Source organism: Gorilla gorilla, chromosome 16 (genome assembly GCF_029281585.2).
Source record: "Gorilla gorilla gorilla isolate KB3781 chromosome 16, NHGRI_mGorGor1-v2.1_pri, whole genome shotgun sequence".
NCBI lineage: Eukaryota > Metazoa > Chordata > Mammalia > Primates > Hominidae > Gorilla > Gorilla gorilla.
This window is the reverse complement of record NC_073240.2, coordinates 58,397,238-58,422,591: the sequence shown is the minus strand read 5'-3', so window position 1 is coordinate 58,422,591 and position 25,354 is coordinate 58,397,238. Positions and strand designations below refer to the sequence as shown.

General features: G+C 41.6%; 1 protein-coding gene across 2 annotated transcripts in view; it reads right to left on the bottom strand.

Moving 5' to 3' along the window:
- Nucleotides 1–25,354, bottom strand: part of MYZAP (myocardial zonula adherens protein) — a 93,430-nt gene that overhangs the window by 29,491 nt on the left and 38,585 nt on the right. Inside the window, exons 7-11 of one of the 2 annotated variants that reach the window (XM_055364038.2) lie at nucleotides 23,328–23,453; nucleotides 22,143–22,271; nucleotides 18,111–18,190; nucleotides 16,345–16,450; nucleotides 7,064–9,742 (exon numbers count right to left, since the gene is read on the bottom strand). In XM_055364038.2, coding sequence (XP_055220013.2) covers nucleotides 9,689–9,742; nucleotides 16,345–16,450; nucleotides 18,111–18,190; nucleotides 22,143–22,271; nucleotides 23,328–23,453 — 495 coding nt within the window. In that variant the 3' untranslated portion in view covers nucleotides 7,064–9,688. Of the gene's footprint in view, nucleotides 1–7,063; nucleotides 9,743–16,344; nucleotides 16,451–18,110; nucleotides 18,191–22,142; nucleotides 22,272–23,327; nucleotides 23,454–25,354 lie in introns of those variants that run through there. The other variant, XM_004056249.4, reaches the window with a different exon arrangement.

Genomic DNA, 25,354 nt, shown 5'->3' with positions numbered 1-25,354 from the left:
CCTTATAGAACAAGGGGAAAAATACATTTTCATAAAATCTGGGACCTTTTAACTGATGTTAATAGAATTTTTTCTAATTTTTGTTTTGATGAGCATGTTTCTTTGTAACTCAGACTGAATATGTGAATATGGGCCTTGCAGCCCAATCAATCATGCAGGATGTTAGTCTCTTAGAACACAGGCCAGTTTGATATTTAAGGAGGGAGGGGAAATAAAAGTTCTTTTAGTTTCTTAAAACTGATCATGGCTTTTTTTTTTCACATTAGCTACAATCGAGTTACCTGCATAGGTGGTTTGAGCTAAGTAATCATCCTTACCATAGCCACACGCTGGAAACCCATGGAGGGAGCTTTTGCAAAATACAGATGCTCTGGCACCAGAAATGCAGAATATCTCACTCTCCCAATTAAAAACCCCCTACGCTTTTAATGTTCGAACTCACTAGCATGGCACGGGAGGCCCTTCCACTGTGCTCCCTATTTTCCCACTTTCATTTCATGCCCATCCTGTCCCTACAATGAACCCTATATTTAGGACACTCCATCCTCTCAGCACTGCATGTACACACTATGGTCCCACCTCCAGGACTTCGCACACACAGGCTGGTGGCTCCATTAGGAATGCCTCCCCACCCTCCATCCCCTTTTCCACCAGAAAAACTGCTGCTGTCACAATCTACCCACAGTCACCTAGGCCAGCGCTTTCCAAGTCCTCCAGGCTGGCTATGTGTCCCCCTTCTCTGTGATAGCTCAGCCTTTGAACCTACCCGTGTTAGGACACATCATAGTTACTGCCATCCTTAGTTGACTTTTTTCCCTTGTACTAGACCCCAAACCCACAGGGAACAAGTGTTTAGTGCATCAATTATCTCATATAAAAGATAACTTCTCTCAGGAGCTGAAATCACCCTTGCCAATCTGCACATTTAAATAAAAACTGCGTTAGAAACAGATTGCTATAGTTAAAAAAAAAAGGCCCCCCAATATGTTTTGAAAAGAGCTTATACGTCAACCAGACCAAAGTGAAATTGTACAAAAGTGTAGTATGGTTCTGTTATGGATTCAGTGAGGAATCCACAGCTGGAAGTTGTGAGGCTTCTCAACTTCCTGGAATTTCTTCCCATTAGTAACATGTAGGACACAGTCCATTTCACATCAGAGGACAGAAAATGAGATGGCTCTAGCATTGTAGTCATGTGAGTAGCACTCAATTGTGCAAGACTCATGAAACATAACTCCGTATTGAACTTGGAGAGAAATTAATGAAGAAAACACAGCAGCAAATAAGTATTAAATACCAGACAGCGCTTGACATGGGCTGTTAAGAAATTGTGCTTTGGGGTATTTTCTTTCACCAGCTGGCAAAGGATAACAAACACGAAAAATGCCTTATGTAAAACAGGAAACACACCAATACAGAGCATATAAAAGGTGCACATCACTTTGATTATGTACTGGGAGTGTCATGTGTAGAATCAACTCCCCCTCCTGCCCCCTCTTACTGATAATAGGAGGTAGGTTAAAACTAACGTCACACTTAGGAGTTTCCCGCTGAAACAAAGGAAAACCAGCCATGATGGTAACAGAAGATGTCACACTAAAACTTGATCAATCTCTCACAATGAAAGGCTAGCCAAAAGAGGGGAACCATTAAAATAATTAATTGGGAGGCCATTAGGCTGAGGTGGCTCCAGTGCCTTGGGTTCTGACCTAAGCAAACTGAAACCCATCTCAGAATGAATGGTCACAGCTTAGGAAAATGAAATTTAAATTTAACCAATCAGAAAACACCAGCTAACCTCTAAATAGGGACTTTTTTTTTTTTTTTTTTTTTTTTTTTTGACAGCGTCTCCCTCTGTAACCCAGGCTGTAGCATAGTGGTACAATCATAGCTCACTGCAGCCTCAAACTCCTGGGCTCAATGGGTCCTCCCACCTCAGTCTCCCAAGTAGCTAGGATTACAGGTGTGAGCAATTGTGCTGGCTAATTTTTTAATTTTTTGTAGAGACAGGGTCTCGCTCTGTTACTTAGGCTGTTTTCAAACCCCCAGCCTCAAGCAATCCTATTGCCTCAGCCTCCCGAAGTGCTGGGATTACAGGTGTGGCCTAAGTAGGGACTTTCTGCTTTAACCAATCAAATATTTTCCTTGTCTTGCTTCCATAAACACCTATAAAAGTTTTTCCCTCAAGCCCCCTAGGTGAAGCCCTCAATTGCATGTGGCCTGGTGCTGCCTGCTCAAATAAACTCTTTAAAAACAGAAAACGAAAAACAAAACTGATGGTCACATTTAATCAAACTGTTTAAATCTTATAAGGAACATGGAATTCAGTATTTTAAATCCACATTAAGTTTATTTTATTTGAACATTTATTTGACATTATTGTTTATTTTATTTAAAATTTGTTTTATTTTGTTTTCATTTTAAATGAATGAAGCCTGAGTGAGCTCTAGAAAATTCCATCCCTGACCTAGTCAGTTCACCATTTCCCTGGATTTCTGTGGGGAACTTCAAGCTATTTCCTTGCAAAACTGTCAAATTTTCAAATAATGTAATGGCATAAACTTCCCCTGAAATAAACATTTTAAATTATTTTATTTGAAATTTCTTTATAATGTTTTCATTTCATTTTCATTTCATTGTTTTCAAAATCAGAGTGTCGGGGCTGTGTGTACTTGCACACATCGCAAAACTCAACCACAGGTTAATAAATACACCAAAGCTCCCCAGCCACCATCCCCAACACCCCTGCTTTGTTATTCCTTCTCATGGGCCCTCATTTATAGACATTCTGCTTAAAATGGCTTTAACAAAAGAATAATTCATTTCACATTGAAAATGTTATCAAAGACGTATAACTGCCAATCAAAGCATCTAATCGAAACGAGATTACTAGGGCTATGAATTCTAGGTCAAAATAGAGGAATATGATACTTTATTGTGAGTTCTTACAGCCTTTTCAGGGGAAATTTATGCCATCACATTATTTGAAAATTTGAAAATTTTACAAGGAAATACTTTGAAGATCCCCATTATTGTTTTCAAAACCCCTAGAAATCCAGGGAAATGGTGAACTGACTGGGTCAGGGACAGAACCTTCTACAGCTCACTTGGGCTTCAGCCGTCGTCTCCCTTTGCCTGCTCTTTTCCTGACAGTGCCGTGTCTTTAACCCAACCTCTTGATCCTTCTATGATCTGGTAAACCATTGTTTCCAATTCTCTTAACAAAAGAGGAATTGTGTCTGGTCCCCACATACCCACTGTGACTATTAGAATAATTGATATTTTACACTCTTCCTCAGAAAAAGTGTTTTATTTTTGCATAGCATTCCTTAATTATATTTTGGAAGTCCTGTAACATCGTAATTTCATGGTTATTGTATTTTTTAAAGTCCATTCTCTTTGATAAAAGCCACCACAAAATGTAAGAATAAAAAGAATAAAGCTTAGCCTCTTTTTAACAAAAAAAAAAAATGTATAGAGAAATATGACAAGATCAGAATTTGCCCTGCACTAATGCAGCATGAAAGAAGAGTTTAATAAGGATGAAGAAAATGGTATATTATCTCATTTGGGGGGGAGTAAAGGAAATGAATTAAGGCCACAACAAAACGAAACTGAAAAATTGCTAAATGAAGCACTGAGTGGGGAAAATGAAAAATCAATGAAGGAATGGAGGGAAAAAGGTACATTTTTCATCTTCATGACGCTTGATTGGGTTTGTGGAAATTCATTTTCAATTAATGTGTCTTGTGGCATTCAGCCAGGCTAGATATGAACATGGCACATATTTTAATCAATTTTTTCCTATTAAGTTTGAAGTAATATATAATAATAGAACTATACCATTCAAAAGGATCGGTTGCAACGGGGTTCTGAGGTAAAATAATGTAATTTGGTTTGATTTCTATCTTATATTAAAGATAACCCAACTTCTCCAGAAGGAGAGGAGGAGCACTCTGGCTCCCCCGGGTACCTAAACATGACTTGGCTGCACAAATGTCAGGGAAGGACGGTTAAACTGCTTCCCAATCTGAGCACATTCTCTGAGAAGGAAGAAAGGAGGAGCGTGCAAGCTACCAGGAACTTTGCTGGCTTAGCTCATGATTCTCAGAAACAACCCTATGTGGTTATCCCCACCAGACCATGAAACTAAGGTGCCAAGACTTTCATCATTCATTCACTCCCTTTACAATCATCTGGATGCTGATAGGGCTGATATTACGACCCAAGTAAGCATCTGTGAGGGCAAGTCTCAGGCTGTCCTATTCACACCACACCCTGTTCAGAGGTTTGCTTGCTTCCATCCTCCCAGTGATGACAACCTATGGCTGCAAAGCTGCCCTGGAGAGTTGGCAGGGCTGGGAGGAGGGTTGACATGTGATATCTTCTGTCACAAAGGATCTGCTGGGGCCCTAATTCTTTAGGCTGTTCTTTTTTTCCCTCTATGATTCAAGAGGAGGCAGATGGAATGGAGATGGGGAAGAAGCTTATTTACCCCTGTGCTTTTCTCGATGAATTCAGTTTCAGAGACAAAACACCAAATCCTGAACAGGAGTGTCCAAGGGAGTGAACTGCTTCAAAATCATGTAATACATATATATGGAAGCCCCTAGCTCCACATCTGGCACAAAGCTGATGCTAAAAAATTGCATTTTGGAAGGGCTTCCTAAAGTTCAAGTGCATGGAAAGTGAACACACTCTAGCACTAGCCAGGGCTCTCCTTGGAGCCTTCTTGCTGTCCTCCGTGCTCCTCTCCCCTCCTATTCACCCAGCACCCACTGGCCAGAGGCACCACTCTGGAGCTCAGATCTGATCAGGCAATGGGGAGCCATTGAGGAATTATGAGCAGAGTGATGAAGGACATCCTTCTTGGCTTGGTGCTAATAAACCATCACAATTGGTGTCAACCTATATTTCTAGCCTCTTCATTTCTCACTCCCTCGTACTATCCAAACTAGATGAATGCTCTGTGAACTCACCCTATATTTTCTGGTCTGCATGTTTTTGCTTTTATTTATTCTATATCTTGTCTGACATGTCCACCCATTCAATCCCTGCCTAGAAAAATCCAACCCATCCTACAAGGCCTGGTCAAACACTACCTCCTCCCTAAAGACTCTCCACCCACATCAGAATTAGTTTGTACTGGAAGGAACTGTGCTAAGCATTTAGCACACATCACATCAGTCAATCCTTACAACTACCTCTTGAGGAGGTAATGTTATGACCATTCCCATATTATTGATAAGGAAACTGAATCTTGGAGAGGATAATTTGCTCAAGATACAAAGCCTAGTCAGTAGCAGAGGCAGGATGCAAAAGCAGACTGAATTTACTCAAAGCCTATGAACTTAACCACTAAGTTTTCCAGCTTCTGTGTTTCCAGCACCTATGACATTCTGCCTCAAGTTCAAATGAGTTTAAATGTCAGCCAGAAGGTCCTCTGAGAGCAGGAACTCATGTCCATTTTTGCGCTCATGCTCATAAGAGGCTCTTCTTAAATGTGTACCAGCTGTCCCATAAGCTCCCTATAAATTGTACCTGGCTCCTCCTCATCCTTATTCCCACTCTTAAGTCCAAGGAATGGGTTTCCTTCAGTCTTCAGCAGAGGGGCAGGAAAACAGGATTGTTCAAAGACAATGGCACAGGGGAAACAACTCCAGCTTGACGAAAGCGACATGAAAAAAATCAGTATGGCAATGCTATTAGAGAAACAAGCTTTCCGTGAGCGAAAAATAAAAGGAGTCCTATTCATATGATACACAAAAATAAATTCTACATGGATCATTATTTGTCCAACAAATATTTATTGAGCAACTATCATTTGCCAGTGACTATCCCAGGTGTTAGAGATACAACCACAAACAAAATAGATGCAAGTCTCTGCCCTCATGGGACTTACATTCTAGTGGAAGGAAACAGGTAACAGACAAAATATACATGCAAAACAGATAAATAAACTGCATGACATATTATTGGATGATAAGTGCTATGGAGAAAAACAGAGTAAGAAAGAGGATAGAGGGGATGGATGTGCAGGTTGTAATTGAAGACCTAAAGATGAACAATCAAACTTCAAAACTATTACAGAAACTATCTTTACATCAAACAAGACACACAACACAGCCAAAAAGATTAACTTTACTTCTGCCAACATTAAAAACTTATATATTATAAAAGATATCACAAACAAAAAACATTGACTAGGAGAAGATAATGGCACCCAAATAGTTTTCGATAAATGATTAATATTGATAAGACGTAGAGTTCCTACAAGTCAGCTGGAAAAAAGAAAAACAATCTAATATAAAAATGAGCAAATGACATGAACAACCATTTCATAAAGGAGGAAACTTGAATGGCCAATAAGCTTAAGAAAAGTTTCTCAACCTCACAAGTTTCAATGAGTAATCAGGCTGACGCAAATTAAGATGAAAACAATGAGATGCCATTTCCTAACTAGCCAAAATTATAGTCCACACAGTGCCAAGTGGTGATGAGCATTTGGAAAATCTGCCCTCTCACATGTGACTGGTGGAAAGGTATGTGCACTGTGGGCAGCGATTGGGCAATATCTAGAAAAGGTGAAATTGTGCCAATCCCATGACCTAGCAATTCCTCCTCTACGTATACTTCCTAGTTAGAGAAGCCTGGAGACATGTTGGTATTGTTTGTAAAAGAATAAAAATGTCTATCAATAGGATAAATAAGTTACAATATATTCAAATAAAAGGATATTAGCCATTGAAATGAATAATCCAGATCTATGTGGAATAACAGCAAAAACAAAACTGAGAAATAAGTTGCAAAATATGTACGATACAATTTATTTTTAAAATTATAAATTAAAATTTACATAAAATTTAAAACACAAACTAAGCCACATACTAATTTTATATATATATATATATATATATATATATATATATATACACACACAGTAAAATCATCAAGGCATGGCCTAGAGACCAAACTGCCTCTGAGAAGAAGAGAGGGTGAAAGAAGGAAAAGGAACAGAATCAGGGACAGGTAAAAAGAGAACCTCTTCTTTATCTGTGATGTGTTCTTTTCTTTAAAAAAAAAAAAAAAAAAACAGAAACAAGTATGCCAAAATGGCAACATTTGTTAATCCTAGAAGAGCGTTCATGGATTTTTTGTTTTTATCACTCTACAACTTTTTGCAATTTAAATTTTTTTCCAATTAAAAGTAACAAGAAGAAAAGAACAAAGGCTGGCTTTGGAGTCACAGATCTGGGTATGTAGTGCAGAACCATCATTATTTGCTGAGAGACTGCCAGCTACTTATTTTTTAAGACTCTAAGCCTCAGTTTCCCATGCTTAAAAAACTGGGCGAATAATACCTTCCAGAGATGATTGACATGGGAATGTGACATCCATATGCATAGCCTTGGAATGAGAGAAGCATTCGTGACTGGTAGTGACCCAAAACATGAATTACTTAGCCTCACATAGTTTCTATGGCCAGAAACTGGGCACCAGGTGTCTGAGAAACAGTTCAAAGTCAATTAGAACAATTTTGATAAAGAGAACATAGATTCAATGACATTTCCAAAGAAAATATCTTTTCCCTTGAAAAGACAATTTATATTGTGAATACCGAAACCAATACTGTCATAGAATGAACCTGCTTTTTTTAACAATACATATAACACATACAGAAAAAAGGCTGCCATAATTGTGCTCTGATACCTTCTAAAAATTGACATTTTAGATAGATTGTCTAAGATTTTAAAATAAATAAGTGAATAATACCATGCTAAACACTAGAATTAGAAACTATAACATTGTCATTTACGATAAATCACTCCTGCCTCAAACTTTTGAGTAGCACCTCCTTTGGGTGGGGCGTGAGTGGCCACAAGACAGAGCTGTAGCCTTGAAGTCCAAGACTAAGGATCCAGTTAAGGGAGGAAAGCGGTGGCGGGGCAGGATTTCAGCACATGACTCAGGTTTGACAAGCAGTAAGTCAAGCTCACACCATATCACAGTACAGGCAGGAAAGAGGTGAATTGAGGGGCATCAGCAAAGGCAGACAAGAGCAGGCTGAGGTAGGTCCTGCAATGCAAGGAACCCAGATCTAAGAAGATCAACAATGAGCCTAGGACCCAGGGCCAGGGCCAAGTGCAGGAGGTGTGGAGGGCATCCACTTAGGAGGCACTCTCAGGCTATGCAGTATTCTAGGAACCTCACTCACTATCTGCTCCAGAATAAGGCCTGCCTGGCCTCCAGGTACGGTTCATAGGCCAAAAGAGAAAAGAAACTCTAAAAGCAGAAGAAAGCACACCACCCTGAAAGCGGGACTTACATGGGTGACCTGTTTTCTCTAAAGGTCATTGCATTCTCTTAATTATTTCCTTTTTTAAAACTTGGCAATGAGTCAATGCTGCTAGAACAAATGCCAGTGACTTTTCCACCAGAGACTTAGAAAAACATTACAGCAATAAAGGTGTCCCTAAAAAACAGTGTAGGTAACAACACTAAGCTAACATCCAGATGAGATTCTCAAATCTGCCTCTGTCTCCCTAGTGGAAGTCTGAATACCCAGCATCGTATCTGGGGATCTGTGTCTAAACACAGCACCGTGCACAGGTGAACAATATTAATGGTTAATAACTAATGCGGAAAAGTATTCATCTGCTTCTTTCCCATCCCCTCCCTCCTTGCTTAAGCTGGGTAGAAGCATCTAAATGAAAGCAAAGGCAAATATTAGCAAGAAAGCATCTTCATGCCTGCTTTGCCATGAAGGAGTGATAGGAGTGGAGAACTAGCCAATGTCTGAGGGACACTGGGCCTCTGAACGCACTCACTCCACGAGCCCCATCTCCCAGCTTATGTAGACTCATGCCACCCATTGCTATGACTGCGGCTACCACGGCTAGTTCTCAGCAAAACTGTCATGTTCTGATAAAACACCAATGCCTGCAGCAATCTCAAGAAAGACCTCTATAAAAATAAAACATACATGAAGGATGTTTCAGTTCAACATATTTCAGCCAAATAGATTTCTCTTTATCAGATACACTCCTTTTCGTGAAGTTGGTTGAACCAATTCAGGCAAAATGCTTATGGTGATAGAAGCAAGCTAAACTCCTCTTAGAAGAGTCCTAAGATGAGTATTGATATCCATTCAGGAAGGACACCTTCAGGGCCACCTCCCATATACAAATAGAACCAAACCACATGGACACCTGGCTGCTCCTGTACTTTCTGGGGGGTGATCTGGTGGGAGCACCTCCTTCCCAGAGCACTAACATTCTTCAAGCTCTCTTCCCATCTCCTTAGCAGATGTCTTTGGCAGCTTTTCCATAAGTAAGGATTCATCTTCCAAGCCTCCACCTGGATCTTTCTGAATGGTTTTTCAGTAGTCTTTTTCATTGCAGTTCCTTCTTCAATGTCTACTCAAGTTCCTAAAAATACTCTGTGGATCTGTGAGTTCTCTTGACTCTGCAGTTTGAGGCTGTACAAGTCAGGGTGACAGTATGTGGGTGTTTTCACAAACAAGAGCCCCACATGGTCAAATTTTCCTTTAAATAATATGTCCTTCCTGTTTTGTTCATTGGCTCATCATAGATAAATACCACCTCTTCCCAGCAGAGAGTGTACAAGTGTTCTTCTAATCACGAACAATAAAGGAATCGCTTCCAACCCAGAGCAGGCTACCAATTTATCATCTTCCAAAGAGCCGGAGACTAAATCTGGAGAAGAGCTCGTGCGACATGATCTGGAGACAGTTCAATTGAGTGGATTAGGTTTGTGGGCTCAGTGCTATGGCTCCTTTCCCCTACCCCCATTGGCTAATTACCAATTATGAGAAGTACTTGAAATCCTCTAAACACAGGGCATTTAGTAAAATGTACTTTCGGGTGTTGCACATTTCAGCACACCACACAACAGTTTTGAATTAAATTGTGTGCCAGCAAATGACTGAACCATGTAAAAATGGAAGATACTTGCAATGAAGTAAATTTAAATCTTAAAAATTGCTTTTTGTATAAATATTCTTGTGAAGAGACTGATGGCTAAGCTAGAAAACAGCACAGAACACAAAAGAGAAGAGAGAAGTATACCCAAAGATTGAATGTGGCCAACAAGACTCCCAAAGGGAAAGATAAAGGGCAGCCCTGTGCATTGCTCAGGAAATCAACAATAGCTACTTTTGCTTTTAGTTCACTTAACTTTAGGTATACACAGCCGAACCCATTTACAGGTGGTAATAATAACAGCCACTAATATTTATTATTTCTTATGATCCAATTAACATGGGGTGCATTTTATACATGTCATCTCATTTAACTCTTAGAAAAAATTGGGTAGATACTATTATTAACCCTATTTTATAGACAAGGAAACTAATAACTTTTCAAAGGTCCACAACTAGTAGATGCAGGTTTGTCTGATGCTAAAGTCCATACTTGTTGCTATTTTTCTAGGCCATCTTTTGTTGTAGACACATAAAGGTCTCTAACGGCAGGTGCATGTGGATTTAGGGACTAGTAATGTAAAGCCTTGTTTGGCCAACTGGCTAGAGAGCCAGATAATCAAAGTCTCAACTCTCTGAAGAGTTATTACTCATCTGTTATTCTCCCTGATCCAGTTTGTTTCCCCCAAGGAACTGCTGCATTATGACTACAGCATCACTCTTTAAAAAAAATCTAAGAGATGACCGTTAAATACTTTCAAAATCATTCCTTAGGAATCACAAATAATATTCTGCTTTGCCTTGAATTTGAGAAGTGGTCATTGCTAATATAAGTATTTCACCAAGATGTTTTTGCCTTCTCTTTCTAAAGGGGTACCATGTGGCCAATTGTAACGTCTTCTGTATAGACAGAAGTGAATAATTTAAAGCAGGGCGAGGCAGACACGTGCATACATGCACAGTTGGAAGAGGATCCATGAGAATCACTCTTAGTCTCTGTTAGTGGTAGTCCAGCTTTCAAGGACTTAGGTGGATTGGATTCTGTCCTTTTAAGTTTCTATTATCTATTTAACAAGCATACCTCTTCCCACCTTAGTAACATCTCTCTAGATGGGTCTAAACAGCCTTTGGGAAATTTGTATTATCTGGATACCACCAGGCCAGTACAGCTATTAAGATTAGGCTGTCAGGCCAGGTGTAGTGGCTCACGCCTGTAATCCCAACACTTTGAGAGGCCAAGATGGGAAGATTGCTAGAGGCCAGGAGTTGGAAGACCAGCTGAACAACATAGCAAAACCCGTCTCTATAAAAAATAATAATAATACAAAAATTAGCTGGGCATGGGTGCATGTGCCTATAGTCGATCTACTTGGGAGGTTGAGTGGGGAGGATCACTTGAGCCCAGGAGTTAGAGGCTGCAGGAAGGTATGATTGCACCACTGCACTCCAGCCTGAGCAATAGGGCAAGACTTTGTCTCTAAAACAAAATAAAAAATAAAAAAAGAGTGAGCTGTCACAGAATCCTCCCAGGACCGGGGGCTGGCAAGAAGTGAAGGTCCCCTGACAGTGCCCAGAGAGTCACAGACTTGGACCAGCTTTCTCACTTCTGTGCTCCTGGTCCCTGGTGACTGTCTCCCTGGCTTGCTTTCTGCTGAGCCCTTCCTATTGAGTTCACCAGCAGCTTCCCACCTCAGGCATAGGAGCTTCTGAGGGATGCTGGCCAAATGCATGGACATGAAACCCAGCAAGGAGAGTCGGACCACCACTCTGAGAATCCGGGACAGTGATTCTCAATCCTGGCTGCATATTAGAATCACTTGCAGAGTTTTTAAAATGAAACAAAACCCAGTGCTCAGTCTGCCTCCATCCCATCTGCCAGGTTCAGGCATGTCTTAAAGCTCCCCAGGTGATTCCAATGTGTAGCTTGGGTGGAGAAGCACTAATGAGAAAATCAATTCCTTGCACCTTTGCACTTATTAAACATCTCAATTATAGCAAAGTGGGGTAGAGTGTAATTGCTTTCAGCAAAAGAAGTCTAAAGAAAATGCCTCCTCTGCAAATGAAAAGAAACTCCCTTCAGACCCTGTTGGAAGAAACATTTCCTATATCACAAATGGCAAAGGGAAATCAAAAGAAAGACATGATAAAATGAAAGGATGCCTAATGGCTGCACTGGGATATAGCTAAAAAAAAAAAAAAAAAACCTCTTAAGAAATTACTGTTTATTCAGCTAAACAATATCCCTGCCCATTGGCAAAAATGTAAACCCACCCTCTTGGAAGGCAAATAGTTGATTTTTTCCTTAAGATCACTTTCCCCTTGGCAGGAGAGCTGCTTTGGTTGGCAGCAGGAGAGCCATGGTGAGAGCAGGTAAAGAGGGTGTGAATGACTCTGTGGACTGAAGAAGTCACACTCAAAGATGTGTGAGCAGAGGGGCACTGTGGGGGCCTCAGGATGCTCTCTTACTTTTTACACTCCTCCCAGCTCTCCCAGTGCCTTTCCTGGCAATCTAAAGAATGCAGCTTGATTCAGGACCAAAGACCAATCCCAACAAAGCTTTTCAACAGGATAATAAAACCCAAAGGCAAGACTACCCTGGAACTCGGGTGACACCAGTGGGTAAGATCCGTGCCAGCACGGCCCATGTCTGCATGACTCCCCACTGTGTACCCAGCCCTAGCACGAAGCGGGTTCTGGTGGGTATCTCCTGAATGGATGAATGAATTAATTTCCCCTTGAGGGCTTTTTCTTTCCAGTCCCTCGGCATTTTTCTATATTTTCCGGATATAAGAGGCACACGTGGGGCTTTTTTGGCTTTGTTTTCTCATTTTTATCAAAGCCAGAATCAGCTGGAAGAACTAGTGATGGGGGAGATACCCGACCCCCTGACATCCATGACAGGAGACTTAATTCAGTAGAAAGACCTAGCCTAGTGAGAGGTACTTGCTTCCACATTTCACAGAAAACGTTTTGCATTGTCTTTTCTCAATGAACTTGACCCCGTAAGATATATACTAATCCTTCATTTCAAAAGGGCTCACCCCCACCATGAGCCCTTCCTACATAGTACAAGTCCTACTGTCTCCCACCATGGAAATCAAGTCATTAATGAGCTAAGGATGACAAAACCTGGGCCAGTTACTTTTCATTATTTGTTATTTTATTATTTATTATTACTATGATAGAATGATACTCCACTAAGGTGAGAAGAAACATGTTGCTTAACATTTAAGGATTCCCAAGGATCGCAGTAGTGACACCTGGACATTTTGAGCTAAACAAAAGAAGCCCATCATTTAAAAAAACTAAGTTTCCTCATGGACATTATGGCCAAAATGATACCAACAATGGATGGAGACGAGACTTCCATCCATGGTGAAAGTGAGGCTATGATGAAGACGAGCTCCCAGACCCATCATGTGAGGGAAGAAAAAGGGTCCTTAACATCCGCTACACTTAAAGGCTGCCTATATGCCTGGGGAGCCGGGGTTCACAGATGAAAACATACTTCTCTTCTAGAGTCAGAGTTCAAGATTCATTTCACAAGTGACCAATTTAGTACTCTGGATTTTTCAAAATTTGCTCCAAGTGATCTGAAGTGATTTAGTTACGACTTTGCTGATTTTGCTCATTATGCAACATAATGATAAGGCTGAGCTCACAAAAACAGGCACAGCATAGTAAACAATAGAGAATTCTTTATATGATGAACACTTAACTGAAGTTACCAGACTTCCTCCACACAGTCTTTAAGGTTACAGAACACAGAATTTGTGGAGGAACACTAGAGAACTTCTAAATCAACTTCTTACTTTGTAAAGAATGTAACCATGATGAAGGGCTAAATGCCTTACCAGTGCAGCCAGTATTAGAAATGTTTTCTTTGTTGTGAATGAAGAGCTGCAATTTGCCTCTTTGAAAGTGTCACCCAGTGGTTCTGGCCTGGCCTTGCTTCACAATACAAAACAAAGACATATTCCCTCATGTTTTATAAGATGTGAATTCAGCTCCCATCTCTCCTTGGGCATGTCTTCCCCAGTTCCCTGAATTGCTCAGGTTCTCAACTCCTTTCCAACCTGGTCTTGCTCTTCTGAATGTGCTCACCTGTCCATGCCCCTTGACCATGTTTCTAACTTTTAAAAAAAATATTCACATAAATGGCTATAGCAATTGAGATTCTAGGCTATCCTTTTTTTCTTATGTAAGTTAATGTAGTACGCTGGGCAAACACAAACTTTCTAAATCAGGCAGTAAAAATTATTAGGAATAAAAAGTGTCTCTCTCTCTTTTTGTTGCTGGTGGTGGTGGTGGTCTACATTCACTGTTGAAACCCAGCCAGCCCCTAGGGGGTGCTAACTCTGATGGCATCCTAAATTTCAGCTGGTGATTTCTTTCCAGTGACTGGGCCTTCCAGACCACAGACCACATCAAAGCTTAGAGAAGCTTATCTGGAAGATATGAAATCACAGGTAGAAAAAAGCAAAGCATGGACAGTGATCTTTATATGCATCCCTACACACACACATATACATATGTATACACATGTATAAATACACATATACATACGCACATATGTATACGTGTGTATGTATGGGCACTCCTTCACTCCCTTCAAATTGGTATGTTTGTTATATTCTGGAAGTAAGTTAGGAAACAGAGAATTCTAAACTTCTTTGAAAATGTCTTTTAAAAAAACAATGTCTCTGATTCTGGTACAGCCTTAACCTCTTACAGGTAAGGGTTTAAGTGAATCAGAAGCCAACCAGTATGAGGTTTTGTTCAATAGTTCTCTAACGATTAGATACAAGAATGACACAGACACCCCCCTGTGGTGAGGTGGGAGAAATGTAGTGCTCACAGTTAGAGACTCACATAGGGGAAAATAAGGGATACCCTTGCCCCAGACTTCGTGGGTGTGAAATTCAAAAGCAGAAAAACTATGCCCCGACAGCCAAGGCTCACTGAGATGCTAATTGTGGCAAAGTGATGCTTTTCCTTGGAAAACACACTCCTGACATCTACCTAGTGTTGACGATAGGGCAGGATCTCCCTCCCCATTACTGTTAAGGGCAGTGCTCCTGCCTGGATGCACAAAACGATTGCAAAGGTGCGTGCATGGCTTCCTCTGCTATTCCACTGCTCCCCAGAAACTTGTGTGTGAACCAATATAAGATGTACATGATTCAGCACAGTATAACTGCACTTCTCATTTGCGGACAAACTTTTATCTAATGTGTATGTTTATCCTACACACAATAAAAAAAGATGTCCCTTCCCATACTCACAATTCTCTGACCTTAACTCCCCAACATTAATATCCCCAATATCTTAGAGATTAATAAAATAGATATATTTTAATCTTCCATTTGTCTGTCATGTACATGAATTATTTCTTAGAAGTAGATATGCTTTTAATTTTAATAATTCATTAATAAAACATAACTTTTTAAAGTAGTACTTAATATAAGGAAAATGTGTTTTCATTTTTCCACTGCCAACCAAATGTTTGATTAAATTGAAACCTTTTTTTTTCTTTGCAAGTTAGAGAATTAGACTCAAGGGAATTCTTATAACCCTGTTAGTACTAACTGCTCTTTTTCTATCAGATTTTTCAATCGGATTTTTTAATTGAGCAAGAAGAAAACTACAATAATATGTGATTAGCTTTACAGAGCACGGACTTTCTTCTTTGGAACATCACCACAAGACAGGCAGATTATATTGACACAAGTTAAAAAAAGTTTTGTTCCTCTTAGAGAAATAGAAATGTTCAACTTACCCGTTTTCTCATTTAGAAAAAAGGGAATAGTAAACTATGCCCAAACAGTAAATGTATAGCTTGGTTTCCTGTTACAGAGACAGTTAGGAGAGAAAGGATGGTGGCAAAGGAAAAGGAAGAAGAAGCAGGAGTGGGAGAAGAGAATGAGGAAGGAGGGAGAAAAAAGAGAGAAACAGACAAGGAAAGGGAATGAAAGACACACCCAGAAAACGATAAAGGACAAGAATGGTAGCTGAGAGAGAGAGAGAGACAGACAGACGGCTGTGGAGGCAGTGCAGGGACCTGGGCTAAATTCACCCTTCCCACCACCCCCCTGGGTCCCCTGAGCTGTGGGTACCCACTCAGGCTATCGCTGTCCTTTCACAGTGGGTGAGCTTATGAACTGCACTTTCCAGCTTTCTTAACTGTAACCCTTTGACCCGAGGAAACCCCTCTTTTAGCGGCATCATCGTCATCAGTCCATGGGGGACATGTGGGGAAATCCCACTCTGGGCCTAGATGGCAGTGGCCTGAGCACCTTGGCCTGTGAGCCACAGGAAATGGAGGGGCAAGGCAGACTTGTTCTGGGGATGCTTCCCCACCACAGGAAGCAATCCCAGGCCTGTGACCTTTTGCAGATGCTTACCTCCTCGACCATCTGCTTGACTTTCTTCTGCTGGCAATGCACCATGTCATCTAGGTGTCTGATCCGCTCACGGAGGCTGGCTGATGCCTCCTCCAACTGCTGATACCTAACACAAATAGGAGAAAAAAGCAAATGAGTCCTAAACCAAAGCAGCAACAGCAGTAGCAACAGTCACAGCTTTAAAGAATACTGCCAAGAGGGCCAAGCATGGCGGCTCATGCCTGTAATCCCAACACTTCAAGAGGCCAAGGCAGGAGGACTGCTTGAGGCCAGGAGTTTGAGACCAGCCTGGGCAATATGCTGAGACCCTCATCTCCACAAAAAAATAAATAAATAAAAATAGACAACATGTATCTTTTGGGGAAGGTTTGGTAAAAAAAAAAATGTAAATTTAAAAACATTTAAAAATACTTCCAAGAACAAGAAATTAAACTCTAAGATCCATTCTTCTTACTTTATGTTATGACCACACAAAATAGTGTGATTACTAACAAACTACCACAACAGAGGAGCACAGGACTATTTTTCAAGTTCTCATTTGCAAGTTTTATCCCATATAAGGATGATTATTTTCCAGGGGCTGAGAGATAATTTTTTTGCACCATTTACAGATCTGAGAAGCTCTCTGTTTTGGGGTTAATAACATATTGGAACATCCAGTAAATTACTTTGAGGGGAGGACGGGGAAGAAGGGGTCCAGCAACACAATAAAATATCTGAAATCAACGGCAGAATACCGAAAAGTCTGGAATCACAGTTGCTCTACATATCCTTTATTTTTGGCAAATGTGGGACAAGTTGAAAGACCTTCTCTACATCCAAACAGAGCAAGCCACATCACAAAACATTTCATACTTTTGTTTTACAACAGCACAATTTATTCTCCAACATTGCTTGGACTCTTCAGTTCTCTGGGGCCGCTGGGGCTGGGCACTGGAGGAAAGGTCTGGTGGTCTAGTTCCCGTGCCCCATCTCTGCCTCAGCACTATGTTAATGACTAGCAAGCCTCCTGTAACTTTGAAAACTCTGAAATTGCAAATGAGGAAGGAAAAATGGGCATTTTTTCAGCACGTACTATTTGGCAGGCAGCAAGCCCAACAGTTCTCTTAACAACAGTAACCTAGCGAGATGGGCACTGTTATCACCGTCATACCCGTCTCCCCCGTTTAAAGATGAATTTCCATGTGGCACAAGCAAGACTCAGGGAGGTTAAGTCACTTGCCCAAAACACTCAAATCATCTCAACCTTGTTTTCCTTCACTAGAGACCCCTGAATGGCCTCTCTGCATTTTGATTTCTAGAACAGACAGCGTACTATTCCGTGTTTTTCATGTAGGGCTGTATATACTCACTGCCAGAGGATAATGCAAGGTTTTACTAAGCAAAGTTTGGAAACAAAGAAAGATGTTTTAAATTGGTTTCCAAAGCAAGTGGTATTAGTCACAGTTGATGAGTTTTCTCATCAACAAGGTGTATCCTGTGGAGTTCAAGGCGATGGAGAACATTAATAGACCGAACTTTTGCACTTGTGAAAGTATTTGATGTGTTCCACTACACTAACAACCAGCCATGATCTGCAAGATGTGGCTGGAGGCTTCCAAAGAAACTTGTTCCATATTGGAAACTCTCAGCCCAATGTTATGTATGCTTAAGTCTGTAATAAGGTACAACCACACAAATGAAAATGCAAGGGTCAAATGAGGTCATAAAAACACAGCGTGTCCACAACCTAAATCCATTACAAGACGAAAGGCATTACGTCTTACCTTTCCTTGTCAGAATCAGTTAACTCCCCAGACATTTCTGTTTCATGTTCTAGGAGTTGAAGTTGCAGTTGATGACGTTCCTAAAACAAACAGAAACTGATATTTTAATCAATGGATCCCAAGTTTGACAGAGAATGTCTATTTAGCAATTCTAGCACTAGGGAGTCCAAGTCTATATGACACCCCCTGGGTTTTACACACCTGCTCAGCAAAGCCCAAACAAGGCTCAAAACTGCCAAGTCTGTTGTTGTGTATTTATAGATATATTTATGGGTCAGAGACAAAACATCCTAAATAAAACCATTCAAGATTCATTTTCCAAAGTATTCCATCAGCCCAGGATCAGTGAAAATTTATAGCTCCAAATACTGACAATCAATACTTTAAATTGGTGGCTTGTGATACTGCAAAATTCTTTATTATTTTCTGAATCATCAAGAAAAGAGGCTCTGGAATTCTGGCAATATCCTATATTCTAACTCGTGGTGTTTACACAGGTGTATTCACTTGTAAAAATATGTTGTGGTCAGATTAATGGCCCTCCAAAGATGTCCATGTCCTGATTCCTGAATGCTATGTGTTATCTTACATGGAGAAAGGAATTCTGCAGATGTGATTAAGTTAAGGATCTTAAAATGGGGAGATCCTGGGTTATCCAGTCGGGCCCTTCTAAGGAGGAGGCAGCAGGGTTAGAATCAGAGGGAAGGAGCCTGGAAGATGCTCTGCTACTGCCTCTGAAGCTGCAGGAGGGGGCCACAAGTTGAGGAGTACAGGTGGCCTCCAGAAGTTAGAGAAGGCAGGGAAGTGCATTCCCTTCTAGAGCTTCCAAAAGGAATCCAGCTCTGCCAACACCTGGATTTTAGGACTTTGACCTCTAGGAATGGAACATAATACATTTGTGTTGTTTTAAGCCACTAACCTTGTGGAAATTTGCTATGGTAGCAATAGGAAACATACGCGCACTAAGCTGTGCACTTTGTACACTTTGCTATATATATGTATATTTAGAAGTTTGCCCAAAAAAGAGTCTGGAATCATTTCTTTGGACAAAGCTGAAAAATGTTCATAAAAACATGGTGCCCGTCATAACCGAAATTGTGCTAAAAATACATTACAGATGTCAGTGTAACAAATTTCCTTAAAATGGAAGTTTATCAAATCCCGCTCACTAATTGGGAGATTATTTTACTTTAGGTCCTTCTCTAAGAACTAATGTTGCTCATCTTTATGTTCGGAAATTCCACCCAGCAAACTCTTACTAGCTACATAGATTCCAAACCTCTTTTCTACCAAATTATTAAAAGCAAATCTTTGAAAATTTAACTGCCACAACTTCTGAAGCTATAAGCAGTGGTATACCAAGAGGTAGGCCAAAGGGGTGGGGAAGCAGTCCACCTTAAGCAGGAAGAATATATTATCTCTGAAATATTTAAAATAACAAAGGTAGATCAACTTTGACTGGGGTTTTGTTACTGTTTTTAAATCTCTACAACAAATGCACATTCTTATGGCCTGGCCTGAGCAGAACATTCCTCCTGCCCCTATGTGGTTGGAAGTTTTACATTAGCCCCGAAATAACAGTGATAAAAGCTTTCACAAGTGAATGCCTCCCTCCAAAAAAGAAAAAAAAAAACAAAAAAAAAGGAAGAAAGGAAAAGGCTGTCATAAAGTAGAACAAGGTCTAACTTACAGCACACTTTTAAAATTTGTTTTAAATTGAGGTACAGTAAATCTTAAGTGTACACTGCACAATTATTTCTTACATTTGTAAACACCTGTGAAACCACTGCCCAGATTATGGCATAGACTATTATCTGTTCCCCAGAAGGGTCCCTGGTAGAGAACACTCCTTAAAAGATTCTTACTGATCAAAAAAAAAGGTGTTTGAAATACAGTGCTCAGCAAGAGAAACAGTAAACTAAGGTATATGGCAGAGAAGCCATTCAAAAGCACATGGTTTGTCCTTGAGCAAAATCCAAAACTGAGAGCAGGATACATACACTGCCACAGCCCTGCCTAGGACATGCCATTCACGTAGTGTGAGACAGGGATTTGGCCAGATTTCTGCTCTCAAAGATTTATCCCTGAAAAGGAAACAGTGTAAATTGGCCTATCTAATGTTAGTTCAATAAATAGAGCATTTCCCTAGCCTAAATGGAAAGGAAGATTTAGAGAAAGGACAATAAATTTCCAATCACTAAAGAAGAAGCCAACACCACTTGGGGAAGGTTTTGTGTTTCCTAAATGCTGGCAGGGAGGGCTGGCCTTACCAGCTTCCTGGCTCTACCCATTCATCCCACATGAGGGCTCCATGTGAAAATCAGTGGGGAAAGACAAGAAACTTTCAGAATCTCAAGACAGCAATGAAGATAAGCATAAATGGGTCGCGCTAAAGACAACCTGACTCTGAGGGTAGACACTTAGGCAACCTTGTAACAGAGTAAAAATCATAGCCACAAATGATCGAACCCTTACTATATACGAGGAACCATGCTTAGCACTTGGCGTGGATTTTTCTCATTTATTGCTCACAAAAGCCCTAAGAATAAGAAGTACCATTATCAGCATTTTACATAAGTGGAGACTGAGTTAGGAAAAATCAAGTAAGTGCAAACAACTACAAAGAGACACAAGATTCACATCCCCAGACTGTCTGATTCTAAAGCCTATGTTCATGACCACTACCTGTGGTTTCTCTGTATGACGGCATCTCCCCCAGACCACCCTGCTATGCTGCCTGCTCACCTTGCTTCTTTACGCTGCAGAAAAACCTGCTGCCCAGAGAGAGAGCATCTGAGTTAACTGGGATCTTCTGCTGTTGTAGGAGGACAATAATGTGGCAGGAAGCTCACGCAAGCTCTAGAAAGCCCCCTTGTTGCCCAATCTTCACCACCACCCCCTCTGGTCAATACTAATGTTAGTCCTGACTAAGTCAATCACCTACTCTTCAATAAAAGATGGGATTCTGTTTTCCCAGGGGGTAGAAGTGAGATTGTAATTGACTCTTTAGTTTGCCCAAGTCTCTCCCAAGTAAAAAGCTAAAGAGCTAAAACGAAGCACCCAGTGAGCTCTGAAGCTCCAGAGAACTGAATTTTATGCAGTTCCCATAGTGGCGACACCTCGCCTTATGAGGGGACAGTACAGGGGCTTATGCTGCAAACACCATGAGTTAAGGCGACCTCTTCTCAGCATCACATGAAGCCTGACAGTGACCTTGCTCTTGCTGCCCCACCTCTGCCTCCATCATCAGATTGGAGATTCCTGGCATCCCGAATGAGTCACAGGGTGCTAATAATGTCAGGGTCTTGGCAGGTCACTGCTCTCTGCAAACTCATATGCAGCCAGGGAGCCATTCCCAGAAACCAGCCACAGACTTGGCCCTGAACTCCTGGGTCCAGAAGTCAGCCGTCACCTGCTAAAGGTCACCCATCCTTTCTCTTCCTTCTCTTCCTTCCTTTCCTCTTTCCTTTCTCCCACCACTTCCTCCCCTTCCTCCACTTCCTACTTAATTCCTGGCCTCTTCCCTTTCACTAGACAGGCTTCATTATCCCAGCTGAGCTCCCGCCTTCCTCAGGTTCCCCCACCACACTCACCAGCCTGCTTACAACACCTAGAGAAATGGGGCCTCCCTACTCTCTCAAGTCCCCAGCGTGTCAAGGAAAAGCCACCCTTGAGACACATGCCCCAGAAACAACAGGGTTGCTGTGTTGATGTAACACCTAAATAGGGCTTGATAATTCAATGGATAAACTAAGTTCACACCTGGGGCACCAGCAAAGCAAGGCTGCTAAAATATTACTTTTTCTAAAGAATTTCACAAGTAATATTTTTTAAAAGCATCAAAATAGTTATCATGGGAAAAATGAGAACTTTGTTGGACTTTCTTATACTTTATTTTATAGCTTTGTCTTTTTTTTTTAATTGCAAATTTTGGAGGTGAGAGGAATCCATATCCAGGGCTTCTCGTATCTCAGATGGACCTACAGGGAAAAGTTTGGGCAAGTGGGCAATAGGCCCAACGCTGTGTCCTACCTTTTCCATGCGCTCAATCAGCCTGTCCAGCTCCCCGATCCTCTGGTCTTTCTCCTCTAGGCTGATCTCTGCTGCTTGCATCTTTTTATTGGCTTCTTCAATCGCTTTCAGAAAACTATTGGTTTCTTCCTGCAAAAGAAATATACTCTCCTAAGTACAGGCATGGAGTACCGAGGCTACTCACCGGGATCCAATCAGCTCGGGCCTTGCTAGATCATGATTTATCTTTAAAACATGACCTTGGAACCTGAAAGTGTCTCACAGATCATGAACTCAAACTCATGGTTCTGGTTCTCACCTATGAATAAAGATACATCATGTGGCTGGTTAATGGGCCTCACTACTTTTTTCCCCTTTTTTCCCTTAAGTCTTTATATCCAAAAGGTGTAAAAGAGGCCTACAAATGTTTAATAACATTGAGTAGATGCTCAGAATGTCACTGTATTTGCCAGAAGTGTAAGGGAATTAGAACCAGATCTGGAATTGAATGCAGAATTCCCAGATCCTTCTCCCATAATGCAATACATCAGCTCACTACCAACAAGAAAACCCAGTCAATCATCAGAACATGTATTAAGCCTCTACGGACACAGATGAGCCCGACATGGAGTCCCTGCCTTCAGGAACTTATAATCTCCTGGAAAAGCCAAGATGTGAGACGCACAGCCCCACTCTAATGGCAGGTATAAAAGAATTCCAAAGTAAAAGCAGAGAGAGAGTGAGTGAGCTTCCTAAGGACAGATAATGCTTCTGGCTCCATGACTGGGAGAGACTCCAGGCATGGAGAGGGTGGCATTTAAGGCTTTTAGGGAGCTTAGGCAAGATCAAAGACAGGGAAGGAGGGAATTTCAGGTAGAGAGAACCAAATGGAGGGAGGGAGGGAGGGCACAGCTGCGGGCAAGCCCAGGGTTTGCTTAGATGCTGGCAAACTGTCAGATGAGCTAGAAAAAGGTGTGTATTTAGAGACAGAGACAAGGGGCTATTCTGAGTACGGACGGGGATGAATAAAGGCAGAGGGGAAGAGGGGAGGGGAGTGAATGAGCAGATGAATAATTCCTTGATCCCTTACCCATGGCTGAGTCCACTAACCCACCTCTAAGAATAAACACTACTACGTATACATCACCAACAATAATGAACCAACAATTCCCGGTAAGTTTACATCGGCAGCTACAAGACACACACCAGAAGAGCCTCCTTCTCAGCACTGTGCTTCCTCTGTTCTTCCTGCAGCTTCTCTTCATACTGGCTGTACAGCTTCTTGGTCATCTCTCGCATCACCTCAGCATTGGCTTCTTGGGACGATTCCACCTACAACGAGACTCATTTCAGAACGACAGCTTTTGCAGGGCCCAGCGGAATTGGCAGCTTCCACTGCACATTTCATGTGGGGACTCACAGAGGTAGTGAGCCCATCCACTGGGTTCTGCAGCAGAGAGACACAGCAAGACCTAACAGGGAAAGGGAGGAAGAGGGGTGAGCAGAGCCACAGAAAAATAAAAAGTGGCATTTCACACGAATTTTGGGGGCATTCTCAGGACAAAGGTATGCTCCACATGAGTGACTTTTTCAAAAGGTAGAAACTTATTTCTCTACGCAATCTCATCAGTTGCATTGGCCAAGCCAGTTTCTAGGTAAGACCAGCTAAGCTCAAAGGAGAAATCTGGACTCACCCTTTCCATACCCTTGTGCTTTCCTAAATGTTGCTTTTGGAAACATTCCAACCTAGCGTGGGGAACACTAAGCTGGCACCCCTAGTACTGAAGCAGGCCTGGCTTAGGAGGTGAGAAAAAGTCAGTGGAGTTGCAGGTGGGCAGGGCTTAGGTTGGTGGTGGCTGGTGCCTCCTGTTTGCCAGGCCACGTTCTCACACACAGACTTCCCACCATTGATTTTATGCTGCAGAAGGTTTGCTCTCATCCCCTCCTTCCAGGTTATTGCCTACTGCAGAGAGCTGAGTTTGCTGCACACCTAAACTCTGGAAAACGGAAGCATTCTTCAAACTCAATAGGTTACATGATGTTATTTCCAAGATGTGACAAGTCTCTCTTGACGCCCTTGACTTCTCCCTTCTCATCACTGGGTAAGTGTTGGCACCAAGAAGTCCCAAAGTGGAAAATCCTAAGCAGAGCTTATGACCAGCTGAGAGAGACCCTGTGTGCTGTGTGCTCCATTTGCAGTGCACGCACAGCTTGCTGGAAGGGCTCTGTCCCTGGAGGCCCATTCACTCTGCATCCAGGTCATGTAACATACCCTGAGTTCCTGAAGCTTTTTTTTTTTTTTCAATTTGGGGAGTAAAATAGGAGGAGTAGGAGAAACCTTTTTAACTCCACTGTCAGGATGAAAACAAGCATCAGTCTCTAAAACAGGCAACTGTGGGCTGCAGTTAAAGGCCTGGACTCCGGGGAAGCAGCCAGATAGCCAAGCAGCCTAATGATGTCCCCAGATGCCTGGTGACAGGCCACCTCTGGAACCAACAGGACTGAACAGGACACACACATAGAATAGACACTCAATAAATATTTGTGGAATGAATGATTGAATAAATCCCCTAAGCTGAAAAAAAATTACTTAAATCAGTAATTTCAGGCTTTTTTAGCAACATAAACTTTTTTCACCCCCCAAGTAACTCTTACCGACAAAGTAACTCTTATATGGAAAAGAAATGAACATAGAGAGGAGATGATCTGTCCCATGGCTGTGGCAGGCCAAGTGAACTGGCAGCAGATCCCCAGGGCGGCAATACAGAGACCGGGCGGCGGACTGGCAGCCCCTCTTCCCCACCCAGCCTACCCCTGTGAAGGGGCCCACACTTCCCAGTTTGTCTCCCTAACTAAATTACCAATAGTACCACCTTTCACTCTCTCACATATTCTGCTTTGAGCAATAAACTATGTGGATACGCTACTCATAAGATAGCCTAAGTCTGTGCTGAGCAAAATTTTCGAACCACAGACTTACATAAAAAGGAATTCATCCAAGATATAATTTATTAAGTGCCCTCCAGGAGCCATTCATGGATCTGCTCCTGTCACCAGGTAGGAAGTCTATCCACGGTTTAAATTTGGGAGGGGCACTAATGCCTCTAGGGCATTAGAAGTTCAGCCAAGAAATGCTCCCAGCCTAGGGGGCCAAATGGGACATTCCCCAGTGTCCCTAGTCACCCACCAATTTTCTTCTTGAGAATATTGTACTTGGGGTACAGCCCAAGTAC